The sequence below is a fragment of the Rhododendron vialii genome, chromosome 1a (genome assembly GCF_030253575.1).
Source record: "Rhododendron vialii isolate Sample 1 chromosome 1a, ASM3025357v1".
In the NCBI taxonomy this organism is placed as follows: domain Eukaryota; kingdom Viridiplantae; phylum Streptophyta; class Magnoliopsida; order Ericales; family Ericaceae; genus Rhododendron; species Rhododendron vialii.
The window spans coordinates 1,865,874-1,883,108 of NC_080557.1; the positions used below are offsets into that span (position 1 = coordinate 1,865,874).

Sequence of the window (17,235 nt, forward strand, 5' to 3'; positions counted from 1 at the left end):
ACCCCATTTGTTAGTATTTATGATCTAGTTTATTTAGATTACTTTAAAAAAAATTAATGAATGGTGTTTGGGATTTATTATGAATAATTACTTAATTAATGTAATAGCGCTTCACGGAGTAGTATTTTACTTAAGTAACTAACCAAAAGACGTCAATTTTACCTGAGTTATGTAAGTGTCGGTGAGCAATTTATTAATATGATCTTCTCAATTTTGTCAAACCAAAAGATGTCGCTAAGGTGTGTTTTGGCTTAATAACTCAAAACGTTTTTTTTCCTTTATTTCAAATTCTTTTGCCTTTGTTAGTATAGGATAGAACACGGCATCCAAAAATAACAAAGAATGAACTGAAAAACAAACCTCAAGTGTATTTTGATTTTTAAGGGCAAAACAAAAGGTTGTGAATGCCTAGAAGATTTTTCAGAGACACCAAATCTTGAACCAAGTCACCACCTAAAATAGGACGAAGCATGTATAAGCTATTGGGGCAGCTCGATTTATGCCATTGAGGCGAACAAACCATGATTTTGCAAAAAAATTGAACCCCGTGATCTCAACTTTCAAGTGTACATGGGTGCAAACGAGCAAGCTCATGAGTTGTACTGTGCCAAAAAGGTACATTAACGGTGAACGAACTCAAATTTTCGGTAGAGTTGGATCATTTAGACCAAAAAGGTACATTAAGGATAGATTAGTGAGTTGGGGAATGCAGATGGATGATACATGTGTACTGTGTAAGAATGCTAAGGAAACCCATCACCATCTTTTTGTCCAATGCTCCTTTTCTTCTATAGTTTGGCACCATGTCTTGGGGACAAATTCCATACCTGGTATACCTGACACTCTAACAGATATTGTGGAATGGTTTGTCTGGAATGTGAAAACCAAGGACTCAGATGTTTGATCCTCTTCAGTATGCTCGCAGCTACTGTGTATGGCATCTGGAGGGAAAGAAACGTTCGAGTATTCCAAAATCTACATACACAAGTTGATATCGTCTCCCTCAATATTGTTAACTCCATTAGAGATTTTCTGTGTTCTAGAAGAAGAGTTAAGAAATCATTTTTGAACAGATCATTGGGAGTAAGCTGGAGGCTTCCGGAAAGTGTTTTCTCGATGTAAAGGGTTAATATACCTTAGATAGGCTGTTGTTTGCTTTGTTTCTTTTTTGGCCCCAGATTGTTTTTTTAGGGGGTTTTGTTTTTACTGGGGTATGCCCCTTTTAGTTTTGTATTTGGTTTGTGCCTTTTCAATAAAATGTGATTATCAAAAAAACAAAATTAGTCTTCTTATCATGGCCAATTGGCCTTACAGTTACTACCTTCTGAATCGGTGAATGCAAAGCACTCATTCATTAATTATTGCCCAAAGTCCCTATACCTTACTGAATCAATATCCCTATCTAAGATGAATACTGCAGTGCCGTTTGGGAAAAAAAAGATGATGAATAATACACACACACACACCCACCGCAACCCCCCCCCCCCCCCCGCCCCCCCCCCCCACACAAACAAACAAACAAAAGTGAGCTCTACAATATGTAATAGGAGTAAATTATGTCAAAAAATATCCGATTAACATGATTTTTGGCATGATCAATATTTTCGACAACTTATAAAAAGTAAACGATTCCGATCATTGCTAAGGGCCGGAAAAGGCTCACAAATGATCCAAAACTGGCAGGACCGGACTAGTTGAAGGTGCAAACTGGACGGATCCTCTCCCACCTGATTTTGTGGCCTCAACACTTCCTTCACGATTATTTATGTGGTGATGATGTCATCCACATGACATCACTGGTGTGATGTCACCATGATGTTTACAATATGTCGCGACCTCTTCTTGATTTTTCTGGGTCCTACTCCTAGATTATACTGTACCAAAAAGATTAGGTTTCTATGAATATTGTGAAGTGAAGGGTCATGACTTCATAAACAAATTTGGACCCACGAGGCCACGAACGAATGGTGTGGTGTGCGTAGAAGAAAACGACACATTAATCAAATAGTTACTACGAATGAATATCTGTACTTGTGTTACAAAATATTCGGCAATAAGAGGTGATCGGCAATAGGGGTGTGCACGGTCCGGATTGGTCCGGTTCTCTAAAAAATCAATAATCGGACCATTTTCAACAATTTTAGAAAATCGAAAACCAGAACTTAACCAATATATGCGTGGAACCTAACCAGAACCAAACTGCAAAATCAGTCCGATTTTGGTTTGGTTCCAGTTCTATCCAATTAACATCCAAACACTTATTCACAAAATATAAACTCATAAAATTAAAATTTTAAAGCATCAAATAACTCATAAAATAATAATAGACATTTTATTAAGAATCAAAACCCAATATGGTTCACGAAATACTTGACACTTAACCAAAAAAATATTAACGAAAACCCACCAATAAAGTAGTCAAAACCACTTATGGAATAATTAAATTCAGCAACAAAAAAATATTAATGGCCCATTATATTTAGGACTAAAATTAAACCTATATCATAAACTATAAAAAAGACTAAAATTAAACCTATATCATAAACTATAAAATTTAGCAGCACATCTTGAAGTAAAGAATAGTAGCTCCAATGCCCAAAACATCACTTAAATCAGCAGTACTAACTTCTTCCATATTTAAAAAGTAGACCAGTCTCTACACATATATTTATTTTTATATAATTATATATATTAGTTCTAAACGGTTCGGTTCAGTTCTAACCACGATTCTTTAATTGAAAACCAGTTATTGAACAAAAATTAACAGTTCTTATTTTTTTGGAACCATAACCTGACCGCAGAACCGGACCAAATAGGACAGTTCGGTCCGAATCAGACGATTTTCTTGAACACCCCTAATCGGCAATAAGCGGGGAGAGAGAGAAGGTGTCTGAGAGAATGGAGGAATTGCTCTGTGATGCAGCAATAAGAGCATCCACATTGTGTGTAGAGACTCGGAAAAATTTTAATTCTTGAAATATCTATTAAATGTCTAATTGAGAAAATATGAGTTATATAGTGATTATTTGAATTGAGGATTGAAGTGAAGGAATGAAAACTCGAGGGAGCGTATTTGCGATAAAAAGATATAAGGGTATAAATATGGTGGGTGAGTATGTAGGAGATAACATTTCATCTCCCATATCTCTCTTTCATACGTTCTCTCTCTCTCTCTCTCTCTCTCTCTCTCTCTCTCTCTCTCTCTAGCTGACCTCTCTCTCTCTCTCTCCTATCCTCTCACTCAAAAACTCCTCCATCTCTCAAGAAACTCAAGAACCAACCTCCCTTCGACCTTCCAATCGCATTCTTGAGCTTGAAAATCCTTGGGTTAAGCTTTGAGCGAAGCTTTGAATTTTAAGGAGGCTATGGCTTGCTCTAATCTCATAGATTTTGATATTCGTCGCAAGGTAAGGACCTCTTTACCTCTTTTATGTGCTTATATGTTGTTTAGATGTAGATGTCGAGCCTTGATCGTCTCCTTTTGTTCTCTAGAAAACTATCCAAAAAGTGCAGAAATCGCCCAGGGATCGATCCCCAAGCATGAGGTGCAACGACCCGCTCCATCTTTGTACAATATTGTCTGCTTTGGACGCCTAAAGCCCATAGACTCCTACTATCCTGCAGTACCGCCGGCCATCGGAAAGCGAGGTGTCACATGAGGGATTGATCCCTCAATTCAAATCTGGATTTTTCACCTAGGGGATCGATCCCCATGAGAGGAGGGATCGATCCCTCCCCTCTCTGGAAACTCTCCTCGTCTTCTGGGTTTCAGTCCAACTTCAAACGGCCATAACTTTCTCGTCTGATGTCTGATTCATGCAAATTTTATATCTATTCGAATGTCTTGAAATCAGCTTTTCATTTCCACTAGAATTTTCTTAAAACTCTGAGTACACAAAAAGTTATGGCCATTGGAGTGGGGATATGTCAGTCTACCAATAGCCACTAGGTACTCCTAAGATTCTCGTTCTGTCATTATGACTTTCTATGATTCGTGGATGTTATTCTTGACCTGTTGGCCTTCCATTAGTGAGGAACGAATAGGGAATTACTTAATTAAAACTTTGTTAAAATGCATCTTATTGATTGTTGGTTACTTGTGAATCTTTATGGTACATTTATGGCTACGTTGGCATATCGTATGATGTCTTTTGTATGAATGTGATCATGGGGGAGTCTTGGCTTGCTATTGAATGAGAAAGTAGTTGTTTGGGGTCGAAAGTTGGGATATGGAGTCTCGTAACGCAAGAGGTGGTAATACGAAGACTTAAGTGGGTCTCGTAACGCAAGGGGTGGTAATACGGTGATCCAAGTCGTTAGGGTTCACTGTAATGAAAAGGGTGACAATACGGTAACCCATGTAGTGTTATATAGTAACGCAATGGGTGAAAATACCGATGGTGGAGATTAGTGATAGTGAGTCATGTCGAACCGTAGAGTTGCTTGAGTCTTCTGAACAATGTGGTGGATAGTGGAAAGTCTTAAATTGATTGTTGTGAATGACTGGCATCCCTTTGAATTGATTGCTATCTATCGATTAAGCTATACCTTTATGTCTTCTTCTTTCTGCACTTGTCATCATGTCTGCACATATAATTGGTAAAAATTTTCCTACAGGGTTAATGTAGCTCAACCCAATCATTTTTTTTAGGTCAAAACGTCGGACAATAGCTTACATGCTCTGTGTGCTTGGATGTGAAGATTTTGGAAGGTATCCTTATTTAGTTACTTAAACATCTTTGTATCGACTTTCTTTTGATGAAAATGGTTTTGTAACTAGTTATTCTTGAATTTCTTTTGACTAACTCGTTTGTAACTTAATAACTTGTTCGTACTTGTACTTAAACTTAATTTGGGCCGGAGTGTCAATATTGTAAACTCTTTAAACTTGGGGACTTATTTGTAAAGTTAAATAGGTGTGAGCTCTTTTGGGTATTATTATTGTTATGCAAAGATCTTTTATCGAAATGAATTATTTATTATGTTGAAAATCGAGAGTGTGATATTGTGATAAGCAAATGGGTGTGGGTAAGCAAACTTAACAACAATATTCAAAAAACACCCCACATTGTAATAAGCAATGTTACAAGTCCTTTAGCAAATAACCAAATTCCACCGATTTCATAACCAAACTTAACAACTTTTACCAATAACCAAAATTCAATAAACAAATTCAAATTTTTCGTAAACAAGTTCCAATCACCGACCCGATCACACCAAATTATTCGTCTCGACAAGACGATTTCAAAACTTAAAGGCCGATCGCCTTAAACCTCCTCACGCGCCCTCATGCGCCGAACGTGCTAAATTGAGTAAAGGCGCGTGATATCACGCGCAACCTCTTTAGGCTGTACGTGAGGGAGCGTGAAAATATTTCCGGCAACCAGCTTTTCAGTTTTGAAATTGTCTCATTGAGATAAATAATTTGGTGTGGTCGAGTGCGTGATTAAAACTCGTTTGCGATTGGATAGATGTGCATTGTGTATTGTGGGAGTTTTTTTTTGTTAGGGATGCAAAAATAACCAATGTGAAGGCAATGTTGTTAAGTTTGATTATAGACTAAATGGATAATCAAATGCTAATGTGGCACATTTTGATTTTTAGTTTTAATTATTACTATTGCGGATGCTCTAAGAGGGGATCTAGAATCGCTACACAAAATAATTGCAGAGGATAATTACAATATGTCACGACGTCTTCTTGAATTTTTTGGGTCCTACTCCTAGATGATACCAAAAAGATAAGGTTTCTATGAATATTGTGAAGTCCAGGGTCAGGATTCATAAACAAATTCGGACCCACGAATGAATTGTGTAGTGTGTGGAAGAAAAAAACACACTAATCAAATAAGTTACTACGAATGAATCTTCTAAAATTGTTGTAACGAGAGAGAGAAGGGGCGGGAGAGAGAGCGGGGGGATGGAAGAACTGCTCTGTAATGCAGCAATAAGAGGGGATTTGAAATCGCTACACGAAATAATTGCAAAGGATAATTATATATTGGATAAAGTTTTGGTGGGATGTTTCAAAGGGAAAAATCCTCTTCACGTGGCTACATCAACAGGGCAATCAGAATTTGTTCTAAAACTTCTGGAAATTAAACCAAAGGTTGCTGAAGTTATAGATACGGAACTAGGCGCGGCTCTTCACATAGCAACCGCTAATGGGGACGGAAAGATTGTGGAAGCTTTAGTGGAGCTTAGCCCTGAGATGTGCATGGCTCGTGATCGAGATGGTTATAATCCTCTTCATATCGCTGCGATGAAAGACAAGGTTGACATATTGAAAAAGTTGGTTCAAACTTGTCCCCGCGCTGCTCAAGTCATTGTAGATCGAGGCAACACCATTTTACACTTGTGTGTAAACTATAATCAGCTTGAGAGTTTGCAACTATTGCTGGAGATGATTAGAGATCGCAAATTTAAACACTCTACAGATGACAATGGCAATACCATATTACACATAGCTGCTTTCAATAAGCGTCGTGAGGTATGTTCATATTCGGACTTTTCATTGTTAATCTTTTTGCAATTTTTCGTTATCATTGAAATAAAAGAAAAACTTATTTACGGAGCCTTAAATAAGTTTTTACAGTGCTTAATCTCGCGCGTTCGAAAGTGTTTTGGACAATCCGTACTAAAAGCAAACTACTAGCAGTCAGAGATGAATAGATGAGATTGTGTACTTCTGTAAACAATATTCATGAAAGAGCCATGAATAAGTTATTCTCTTGAAACAATCATTACACTCATAAAGAACAAAGCGACATACACATCAAGGATTCGAACCTAATATATATATATATATGCGCACACACACTCAAATAACACTTCCAACAACAAAACATAAAAATCAAGATAAGAGACTATTGCCTATGATACAAGTAGGGCTGCAAACGATCCGAGCCGCTCGCGAGCGGCTCGGAGCTCGGCTCGATAACGGCTCGGCTCGGCTCGGTTCAAGACAAAAACGAGCCGAGCTCGAGCTCGAGTCCTGGGCTCGTTTCATAAACGAGCCGAGCTCGAGCTAGTCGAAACTCGGCTCGAATTGGCTCGCGAGCTCGATTATAAAATATATTTATATATATATATATTTATATATATATATTTTTACATATTTATATTTATTTATATATATATTTATATATATTTGTTTCATAAACGAGCCGAACGAGCCGAGCTCGAGCTCCGTAAATACCTATCGAGCCGAGCTCGAGCTCGAGTTCTGCAGCTCGTCACGAGCTCGAGCCGAGCTCGAGCTCATTGTTTTTGAGGCGAGCCGAGCCCGAACATGCCGAAACTCGGCTCGGCTCGGCTCGATTGCACCCCTAGATACAAGGCTAAAGCTTCCTAACGGATAATGGAAGCAAATATCGGAAAAGTTTGGCAATAGTACAAGTCAATGATAAAGACTAGAAGAGCTCTAAAGTGTTGCCTAAATTGAAATTAGAGTAGCAAAAAAAATTGTGAAATCTCATCCAAAAACCAAATAAAAAAATTAGAAAAAACAAAAAACATGTAATACAACAAAATTAAAAATCCAAAACTCAGCAAGTAGGCGAGCAAGCCAAAAGGATTTGTCTTTAAAACACCACCGCCTCTAGTGCATGCACCACCCTCCACAATCGATGGATATCCACCACCACTATAGATGTGTTGAACAACACCTTGGCGGTGAAGGATAAATCTAGGGAGAGGAAAAGAAGGGGAAAATGCAAATAGAGATAGAAAGGAGGATTTCAAAATATTAGGATTAGGTTTTGGGTTTTCTTGGGCTGGGCTTTTGCCATTATGAGTTGTTTGTTGTACATTCTGGCATTATAGGCCTTTAGGTGTTCTTTTGAGCTATTTATTGTATTATTTGGGCATTTTAGGCCCTTGAGTGTTATGGGCTTTGTCTCTCATGACTGTAATTTTCAACTTTTGTTGAATTTTCTCTTCCCTAATAAAATGTTAATTTTGCCGATAAAAAAAAATAAAGAGAAAAACCAAGGAAAAATATATGAAAAAACTCGTAAATTTGAGATTGAAAGAGAAAGCCCTCATTGGGAGAGAGGCCTTGTGGTGTTGACAAATTTAACGTTATTTAGATCATGTTTTGCTCAGAACAATTTTTTAATACACTATTATTTTTTCTAAAATTTACGTACCTTATTGATCGACCTTGTCCTTTTCTGTGTATCTTTATATTCTTTTGTTTTAATCTAATCGTGAGAACATGTATATTTGTATTTCAGATTGTCGAACATCTACTCAATAGTACAACAATACATGTGAATGAAATAAATGAAGCGAATCGGACGGCGATGGATCTTTTTTTATCTGTGCAAAATCGTCCACATAAGGATGAAGTGGATGTCTGTATCAAAAAATTCCTACGTGAAGCTGGGGCTAAAGGACATAAACAAATGTGGGTGATAACTCCGTCTCATGGGTGGGAGAGAGTAATGCAGACATTAATGGTTGTAGCAACGCTGTTTGCGACAATGACATTTCAAGTGGGAGTGAACCCTCCGGGCGATGTTTGGCAAGACGATTTAAAAGAACACCTTGCCGGAGAAGCTATACTTGCTTATAAATATTCGAAATCGTATTCGTGCTTCGTGTATTTCAACACGGTAGGATTCCTCGTCTACGACTTTAATTTTATTGCTCCTACTGTCTACTGTGGCAAGGCCACGACGTTTTCAGGGGTGGGTTCCCCCCGTGATGTCATTATGAACGATTATGACCACGGCGTTTGCTTATACATATTCCGTCATTGTCGTCTCACCGAAGCATATGGTGGCCGTAACCAATACCATTATGGTTGCGAATTACCGTCCGAGACGAAAGATGTCCAGGGAAAGGATGTCCAGATTAGCTAGAGATGGGCCGAGACTTCTTCCAAATGCAGTTGGCGAGAACGTGCCCATTGTTTGATCTCTCTCTCTCTCTCTCTCTCTCTCTCTCTCTCTCTCTCTCTCTCTCATATGTGTTCAGACGAGCTTACAAGCACCTCAACTAATCCTAAAACATGTGAATCAATTTTTCTGCCTACTTGTGGAAGTCCTAATTAAAGTGACTAGAGCAAAGTTCTATATGGAGCTTCATTCTCAGGAATTGTTATAGGACATGTTTCTTTTTTCGTGTATACATTATATGCATACCTATTCGTACTTTGTGGTTATGCTGCTAATTTATGGTACTCAGTGTCATGTATTTTTGTGATGTATGTTATGAATGGAGATACAAGAGACATGTGTGATTTCTGTGATAATTGATGAGAATAAGACCCCATTTGTTTGTATTTATAGTATAGTTTATTTAGAATACGTACTTTAAAAATATTAATGAATAATTACTTAATAATGTAATATTGCATATGTTTAGTAATTAACCACACTTCTCCTATGAAAAATCCGGACTGAGGGACCGTGCTGCGCAGTGTGCTGTGCGGGATAAATCGCCGCCGCTCCGGTTTTGCTTCGATGATCGGAAACGTTCACTTCGTCGAGTAGAACAAATATACCAAAAATCAGCTCGATCGGATATCATTAAGTGCCTCATCCGAACATTATTATCCCTACTAAACCTCAATACATTGAAAGTGCATTCAACAATTCCCGTCTGAATTTCAGAACAGAATCCCAAAAAGTGAACCATCTCACACACAAACCCTAGCAATTCTGAATATTTACATGATAATTAGCCACAAGCCCATGAAGTTGTATTATAGTCTCTATATCCCTACTAAACCTCAGTACTAATGAAACTGTATTCACTATATCGACGATTATCCCAGTAACAGAACACCAGAGAAAGAAACCATCCAGCAAGGGAAACAACTGCCAGGTGCTTGACCGATTCCTAGACCTAAAAGAATGGGTTGCCTCAAGCATAGGGCTGAGACCGATGTAGCACAATACCCGGTAAGACCGGAGTCGAATCCAATAAGGACGGTGAAGTGTGTGCTGTGAAACTCAGGTTGTAGTATTAAAATTAGCTCTTAGGTAGCCACCCCTTGTCTTTTAGTAGATTAATTAACTAATACTTACAGATAACTTGCTCAAATGATAACAAGGAGAGACACGGTCGTAGGAAATCCGGTGCTCGCTACCCAATCAAAATTCACTCGCTTTTCAAGGTTCTAAAAATGGCTAAATTTTAGGGAGAATTGGAAACTCCGAAGGATGCGAATCCTAAGGTTGCCGGTCCTGTATACAGCGGCGAACAGATTTTGGTCCCCCGTTCCCGCTTACATGAGTCCCAGCAATGCCTTGGATTCGTCCAACGGACATAGTTTTCACCAACTAAAATTATTTAATTAAATTAATGTACAAAAAAAATTGCGAGACGAATCCTAATTGGGTCACGGCGCGCCTTTACCCAACGACCAAACCTCAAAAAAACTACTCACTCATTATTAGAAATAAAAAGAATAAAACCCTAGAATTAATCATGTATTTTAATACGCGAGATGAAAAATAAATAAAAGATCTAAGTTAAACAAGAACCAACGAACAACTTTTATAAAGAACAGAAATTAAAACAAGTTATCGGGATGCAAGTAATTCAACGAACCCTCAAAAACTTGAAGGGAAAAGCTCTAACACAAAATAACGAAAGAGAAAAGCTGCTGAAAGAAAAGTCAAACCAAAAGAAACATTGCTCGGCAGCCCTGTTCGTCACCTTTTTTTCTGTGCGTGGGAATCCATGAAGATATCACAGCGCCTTATTCTCTGTAGCTCTCGGTCACGGCTTTTTTTTTCTCTGACAGCGTGATCCCAAAAGATATCACGGCAGCCCCTTTCTTTGTTTTTTCGTCCGGGAGAATAGTGCTGCATGCGTGGGAATAATCCTTATCCTCCTAATCTATGCAACCCTACTTTCTCTTTTGTATCTTGGACTTTTAATGAATATCAAAGTAAAGAACTAAAGCCACAAATTCAGTAACACGCAGTTCTCCTCTGGACAGCCCCATGCTTTGATTTACAAACCGGCCTCTGATCAAAGGCAGCCACATGTTGGTACTACTATTCCATGGGCCCACCTAATGAACAAAGTGCAAGCCCAACTTTCTTAGCCAATTAGCTTCCCAATCAGCAGTAGTTTCTGATTGTCAATGGACCCACGAATTGAAACTATTTTGATAATGGGCTTTGCCTGGACATCAAATAAATCTCAACTTTGCGCTATTTGTGTATCAAACCTTCAAATACCTATAACACAAAAATAAAGAATAAATCTCTAAGTAATAATATAAAAATAGACTTAGCAAGAATAAATTAAAGGGCGCATTATGAACATTTACGCGCCTATCACCAGGATATTGAACAACTTGTCCACCGTCATGTCTTTCTGCCAAGATGTAGCAGACCCCGAACTCAACGAAACTGTCTCGTCGACACCACTTTTGTTGATGCCATTCTTCTTGCTGTTGTTATTGTCGTACCACGGATACAGAAGGGTCTGAAACGCGGGATCAAAGCAATCCTCCACCTCATGAAAGATCACACGTCCATCGTTGTACATATCCCACTCTGTAACCTTTATTCCATTAATCGAAGCATGCCCGCTGTGGGGTGCAGTGGTAACCACAACAGGGTGTCCAGGAAGCAGAGTTTCGATCTTGGACTTGTACCTAAGGGACGATTCGAGTGATTCTCTATCAAGATTGGAAGGAACTATGTGGTATTGAATGAGATCGAGTCAATGGGGGCTGAGGGTACATGGGAGTGAAGAAGGCCTTATCAGGTGGGCAGAAGATGGTGAACGCGGTGGCGTTGAGGGTATTTTCAAAAGGGATTAGTAGAGAAGAGAGAGTGCCTTGTAAAATTATGGACATGGCTATGTAGCCTTTGTCGGATAGAGCAGCAGAGATCTTGCCTATTTCCAACCCATGAACTCGATGATGGTTGGTGATAGTTTCTTGGGATGGTGTTGAAACAGAGGGTTGTGGGAGAAGAACCGAGAGACAAACGACGAGGAGAAGGGTTTTGAGGGGAAGATTGGAAACCATGAGAGAAGCAAAAGCTGGGTAATTTGCAGTAGAAACAATTTGGAAGAAGAAACGATTATGAAGAGGTTTGTGAACCCTAAGCACTGGTGCTGCTGCTACCTATATATAGGAGTAATAGATCTCACTACAAGAAAAAGGGCTTTTCCAAGCATTTTTTTCCCGGCATTTACTGAAAACCCCAGGAATAGTTTATACTCCACACGCAGCAATAAGAGAAAGGAACGGCCAAGACTTCGACCCGACCGACGTATTTAGTAGTATCAAACGGAAAAAAAACCCTAGAGCCCTAACTCGCGCAGCCTCCTCTCCCACTTCCCAGTTCCCACCCCATTCGTTCCCTCATCTCTGACCGACTGACCCTAAATCGCCACTCGTCCTCCATTTCTCCTCCAACTACTACCCTAAATCGCCGATCAAAGATTATAGGACCCTCAATCGATCGATTCGACTCACAGCTCACTAACTCAAAGATTATAGGACCCTCAATTGATCGTTTAGTAAACGCTGGGAATTCCCTCGCCGGTGGCGGTATCAATTCTTATCGGAAAACTTTTCCCGGAGTTTCATAAATGCTGGAAAAAACACAAGGATTATTTCCGGCGTTTTATAAACGCCAGAAAGTATTCCCGACCCCGGCAGTTGCGGCATTCACGGAAAACGCTGGGATAAACGCCGGGAAGACTTTTACCAGCGTTTATTTCACTTTTTTTTTTTTGCTCGGCAAACGAAACATTTTATAGAACTCGAAAGGGGTACATCGAGAAGAAAGCATCTTAGCTCAAGAAGCTAGGAAGCACAAAAAATAAAAACGTATCCAACTGAAAATTGGATAACACCTCAAGACTAAGTTACAATCTCACTTTTCTAATACCATCTAAGAAAACCTTAAAATCCTCCACGGTGTAGACTTTGATGTCGAATTTCGCCTTCATCCACATGGCGACTCTAGTTTTGACTAAGTCTCCCACCTCCCATGGCTGTTTTGTTGAGTTGTTGAAAACATGGTCATTCTTCACCAACCATATGGACCATAAAGTAGCATAGAAGCAGGACTCCCAAATATTTTTCTCCAGGTTGTGAAACCCATGAGAAAACCACCAATTAGCTAAGATAGGAACCGAGGGTGGGCAAACCCATTTGATATTCCACCAAGCCAAAATTTCTGACCATACAGCTCAAGAGAAATGGCAATGTAGAAACAAGTGTTGATGTGTTTCAAGATGCAATGAACAGAGAGGACATAAGGCTAATTGAATCTCACTTATCATGTTTCTACTCAGGAGTAGTGACCTAGTAGCTGCTTTCTCCTTGACTGTCATCCACGCAAAAACTTCCACTTTTGGAGGGCTCAAGTTCTTCCATAGGGATCCCAGAAGAGCATCGCTAGAATGAGAAAATTGTTCCCACTGCCCATATGCTGATTTGACTGAGAACTTCCCGTCTGCCGACCATCTCCAAAGTAACGTATTAGGCTTGGTCGGGATAAAAGTCACTCCTTGAATTCTCTGAACCAGATTGTCCAATTCTTGCTTCGCCCACCCAAACACCCTTCTCCTGAACAACAACTCCCAAGAACCACCATTTGCAACTCCCCTCATGTTACTAATCATTTCCTCCTTTTGAGTTGATAAGGAGAACAATCTCGGACAGAGCTCTTTCAAGGTTGTCTCTCCTAACCAAACATGTTCCCAAAATAGAGTTGCGTTGCCTGAGTTTACTTGGACTTTAAATCCCTCTCGAATAGAGTAGCCCAAATGTGAAGAAGGGTTCTCCAAAGAACATATACCCGCCCATGTTTTAGAAGTTGGACTTGATCCATGGACATAGAGGAGCCAACAGTTTGCATCCAACCCATATTTTCCTCTAATCACTTTCACCCAAAGAGATTCTTTATCGTTGCCGAATCTCCACCACCACTTGGCCAAGAGTGCAAGGTTCTGCTGCAATAATCTCTTCACTCCCAAACCTCCGTCAGCTTTCTTCCTTGCAATTTCGTCCCATTTTACCAAATGCATCTTTTTTTTGTAAATAGTGTCACCCCCAGAAAAACTGTCTTTGTAGTTTCTCCAGTTTCCTTGCCACTGCAACTGGCATTTTAAACAGAGACATAAAATAAATAGGCACATTTCCAGTGTTGGAGTTGATAAGAGTCAGCCTTCCTCCCGTTGAGATACAACGAGTTTTCCAGACACTCAGTAACTTTTCAGTCCTTTCGATAACCGGATCCCATGTCTTAATCCGTCCTGGGTTTGCACCCAAAGGCAAACCAAGATATTTAATAGGGAGTTGTTCCACCTTACACCCCATAATTTGAGCAAGCGTGATTGTCACTTCAGGTTGAACATTCACTCCGCAAATAGAGCTCTTGGAGAAGTTTATTTTCAAACCTGACATCAACTGAAAACACCTTAGGATTCTTTTGATATTTGCCATCTCCTCCGGATCATTATTGCAAAATAGAATGGTATCATTTGCGAACTGTAGATGAGAGATGGAGACCCCATTCCTCCCCAATTTCGTACCTTTGATAATATCTCTCTCCTTAGCTCTTTCTAGCATTATGTTGAGGGCTTCCACAACTATGTTAAAGAGAAAGGGTGATAGTGGGTCCCCTTGCCTGAGACCCTTCTCCGTACGAAATTCCTTAGAAGCTGAACCATTGATCAAAATTGACATAGAGACTGACGAATAACACTCCATGATCCAACCACACCACCTGTACCCAAAGCCAAACCTTGATAACATATCGTTCAGAAAACTCCAGTTTATGCAATCATAAGCTCTTTCAAAATCTAGCTTTAAAATAAGACCCCCTTGCGTACTAATTTTTCAGCTGTGAATAGCCTCATTGGCTATGAGGACACCATCCAGAATTTGTTTCCCGCCCACAAACGCCGCTTGGGCTTCCCCAATAACAGAAGACATATGCTCTTTAATTCTATTCGCCAACACTTTAGAAAGAATCTTGTAGACCCACCCCACCATACTAATAGGTCTATAATCTTTAAAGGACAGAGGACAAGCTACCTTAGGAATCAATGAAACAAAGGTGGAGTTGATACCTTTAGTAAGCTTCCCGTTGGCATGGAACTCTGCAAAGAATTGGATGATCATCTCCTTCATAAAGTTCCAACTTTTCTTAACAAAGGAGAAATTAAAACCGTCGGGCCCGGGGGCTTTGAGGCTGCTACATCCTTGCACTGCTGCTAATATTTCCTTCTCCTCAAACTGTTTCTCAAGTTGGATTGCTATCTCCGGAGTTAGTTTCCTGAAGAACACTCCCCCCAAAACTGGTCTGAAACTTTTTTCTTCTTTAAAGTTGCTTCGATAGTAATCAGTAGCAGCTTCTTTAATTTGACCCGGATCTACCAACACGCAACCATTCACCTTTACTGATCCCACCAAGTTCCTCTTGAATCTATTGTTTGCTAAGACTTGAAAAAACCTGGTGTTTCTATCTCCCAACTTCAACCATTTAACTCTAGACTTTTGTTTCCAAAGGGATTCCGTAAGCTTAGTGAGTCTCCAAAATTCAGATTTTGCTAAACATCTCTGAGCTTTTTCCTCTTCATTCAGTTGTCTCTCTTCAGCTAAGGTATCAAAACGATGAAGTATGGCTTCATTATCTTGAAGAGCACAGTTAATATCCCCAAACCCCTCCTTAATTATTCCAAATTTTTAGTCTGTCTTTAATGGCTCTCAACTTTTGAACAATGATGAAGCCTGCCCAACCATTCACCTGAACCTCATCCCACATTTGTTTAGCTAACTTCATGCACTTAGGATCAGAGAGCCAAATGTCCATAAACCTGAAAGGTTTTGGACCCCAGTCTCTATTATCATCGAGGATCATAATAGGACAATAGTCCGAAATTTGCCTTGGCAGACCCCATTGAAGGATATTAAACCTGTCAAGGAAAAGTTGGGATACAAAAATCTATCCAATTGGCTGTGGATAGCATGGTTTTGATAATTGGTCCAAGTGAACTTCCTACCCATCATAGGAATATCCAAAACTTCCATGTTGTTACAGGACTCCGTAAAGTCCCTCATACCTCTCTCCACCCTCAAGCACCCCACCCTTTCAGACACATCCTTAATCTTGTTAAAATCACCCCCAATGCACCACGGATTATGGGAATTTGCCGGCGTTTAAAAAATCATCCTTATTTCACTTTTGCCGGCGTTTAAAAAATGCCGGGAAAGCCGTGATTTCTTGTAGTGAGATATTGTATGTGGACACGTTTTCTATTTAGTTTAGGATTAGGAAAACCAAATTCAAATAAATTAATATGACTTAGAAGCTTCATCACAACGCAATGCACATGTGCATCCAAGTACCCAAACAATATATGATTAGGAATCTTAGGCCCCAATCAATATCTATTGTCCGATATAATTTTTACGCTAAAAGATAAGTATTGGAGTTTTATCATAAAAAAATTAGAGTGCCAAAAAATTTGCCCTTCAGGAAAACCGTGACGACTCAAGAGATAACAATAAGTCCGCTCGGCCCTGTTCAAGTCGAATTCAAAACTCAGAATCAAAATCGAACTCAATCTGAATCCAGACGGGTTTTCTAACACCTAGACTGTAATCCTACCTGACGGGAATCTGTTCGGTTTAGTATTTCTCCAAATCTGTTTTTATGTGTGTACGTGTAGATATAAATGAGGATACGTAAATATACGGCATGTACCATGTTCGTACTTACGTTATGAGGACATTTATGTTCAGTAAGTCTGTTTACACAGACTTTTTCCACACAAATCGCGCACAGATTCGTGTGTGGGGTTCACTACGGGTTTCACACAAACAATTCGAGCCGTTCATTAAATGTAAAATATTTTTTCAAGAGCTCCCGTAAAAAAGATCTGCTCAATCCGATAGTTATAGATGATCGATTCAATCATCTAACTTTTCATTACCTTGAAATCCAAATTAAAAATTAGATGATTAAATTTAGCATCTATAAATATCTAATTGAGCTGATTTTTTGCGGGGAGGGGGGGGGGGCCTTGAAAAAATATTTGACATTTAATAAACGGTTCGGATCGTTTGTGTGGGATCCGTAGTAGGCCCCACGATAAATCTGTGCATATTTGTTGTGTGTGTAGCATTATTGATTTATGTTAGAACCCAGCTACTGGCACAGATATATTGTGCACAGACTATGCACAAATTTTTTGGTAATTTTTTTGAGGGGCTAGACTTGATTTTCAAGGTCAGAGTCGG

The 17,235-nt window shown here is 39.4% G+C and overlaps 1 protein-coding gene across 1 annotated transcript; it reads left to right on the plus strand.

The window, feature by feature from the left end:
- The first annotated feature begins 5,914 nt into the window (after nt 1-5,914).
- Nucleotides 5,915-9,258, plus strand: LOC131325389 (ankyrin repeat-containing protein BDA1-like). The gene is made up of 2 exons (XM_058357640.1): nt 5,915-6,489; nt 8,237-9,258. The coding sequence occupies exons 1-2, from the start codon at nt 5,920-5,922 to the stop codon at nt 8,864-8,866; spliced, it is 1,200 nt and encodes a 399-aa protein (XP_058213623.1). The 5' UTR covers nt 5,915-5,919; the 3' UTR covers nt 8,867-9,258.
- The last annotated feature ends 7,977 nt before the right edge of the window (nt 9,259-17,235 follow it).

Excerpts from the sequence above, each read along its gene's own strand:
- LOC131325389 (XM_058357640.1), top strand. The coding sequence starts at position 5,920 with ATGGAAGAACTGCTCTGTAATGCAGCAATAAGAGGGGATTTGAAATCG. Across the intron at positions 6,490-8,236 it reads CTTTCAATAAGCGTCGTGAG|ATTGTCGAACATCTACTCAA; the intron begins GTATGTTCATAT and ends TTTGTATTTCAG.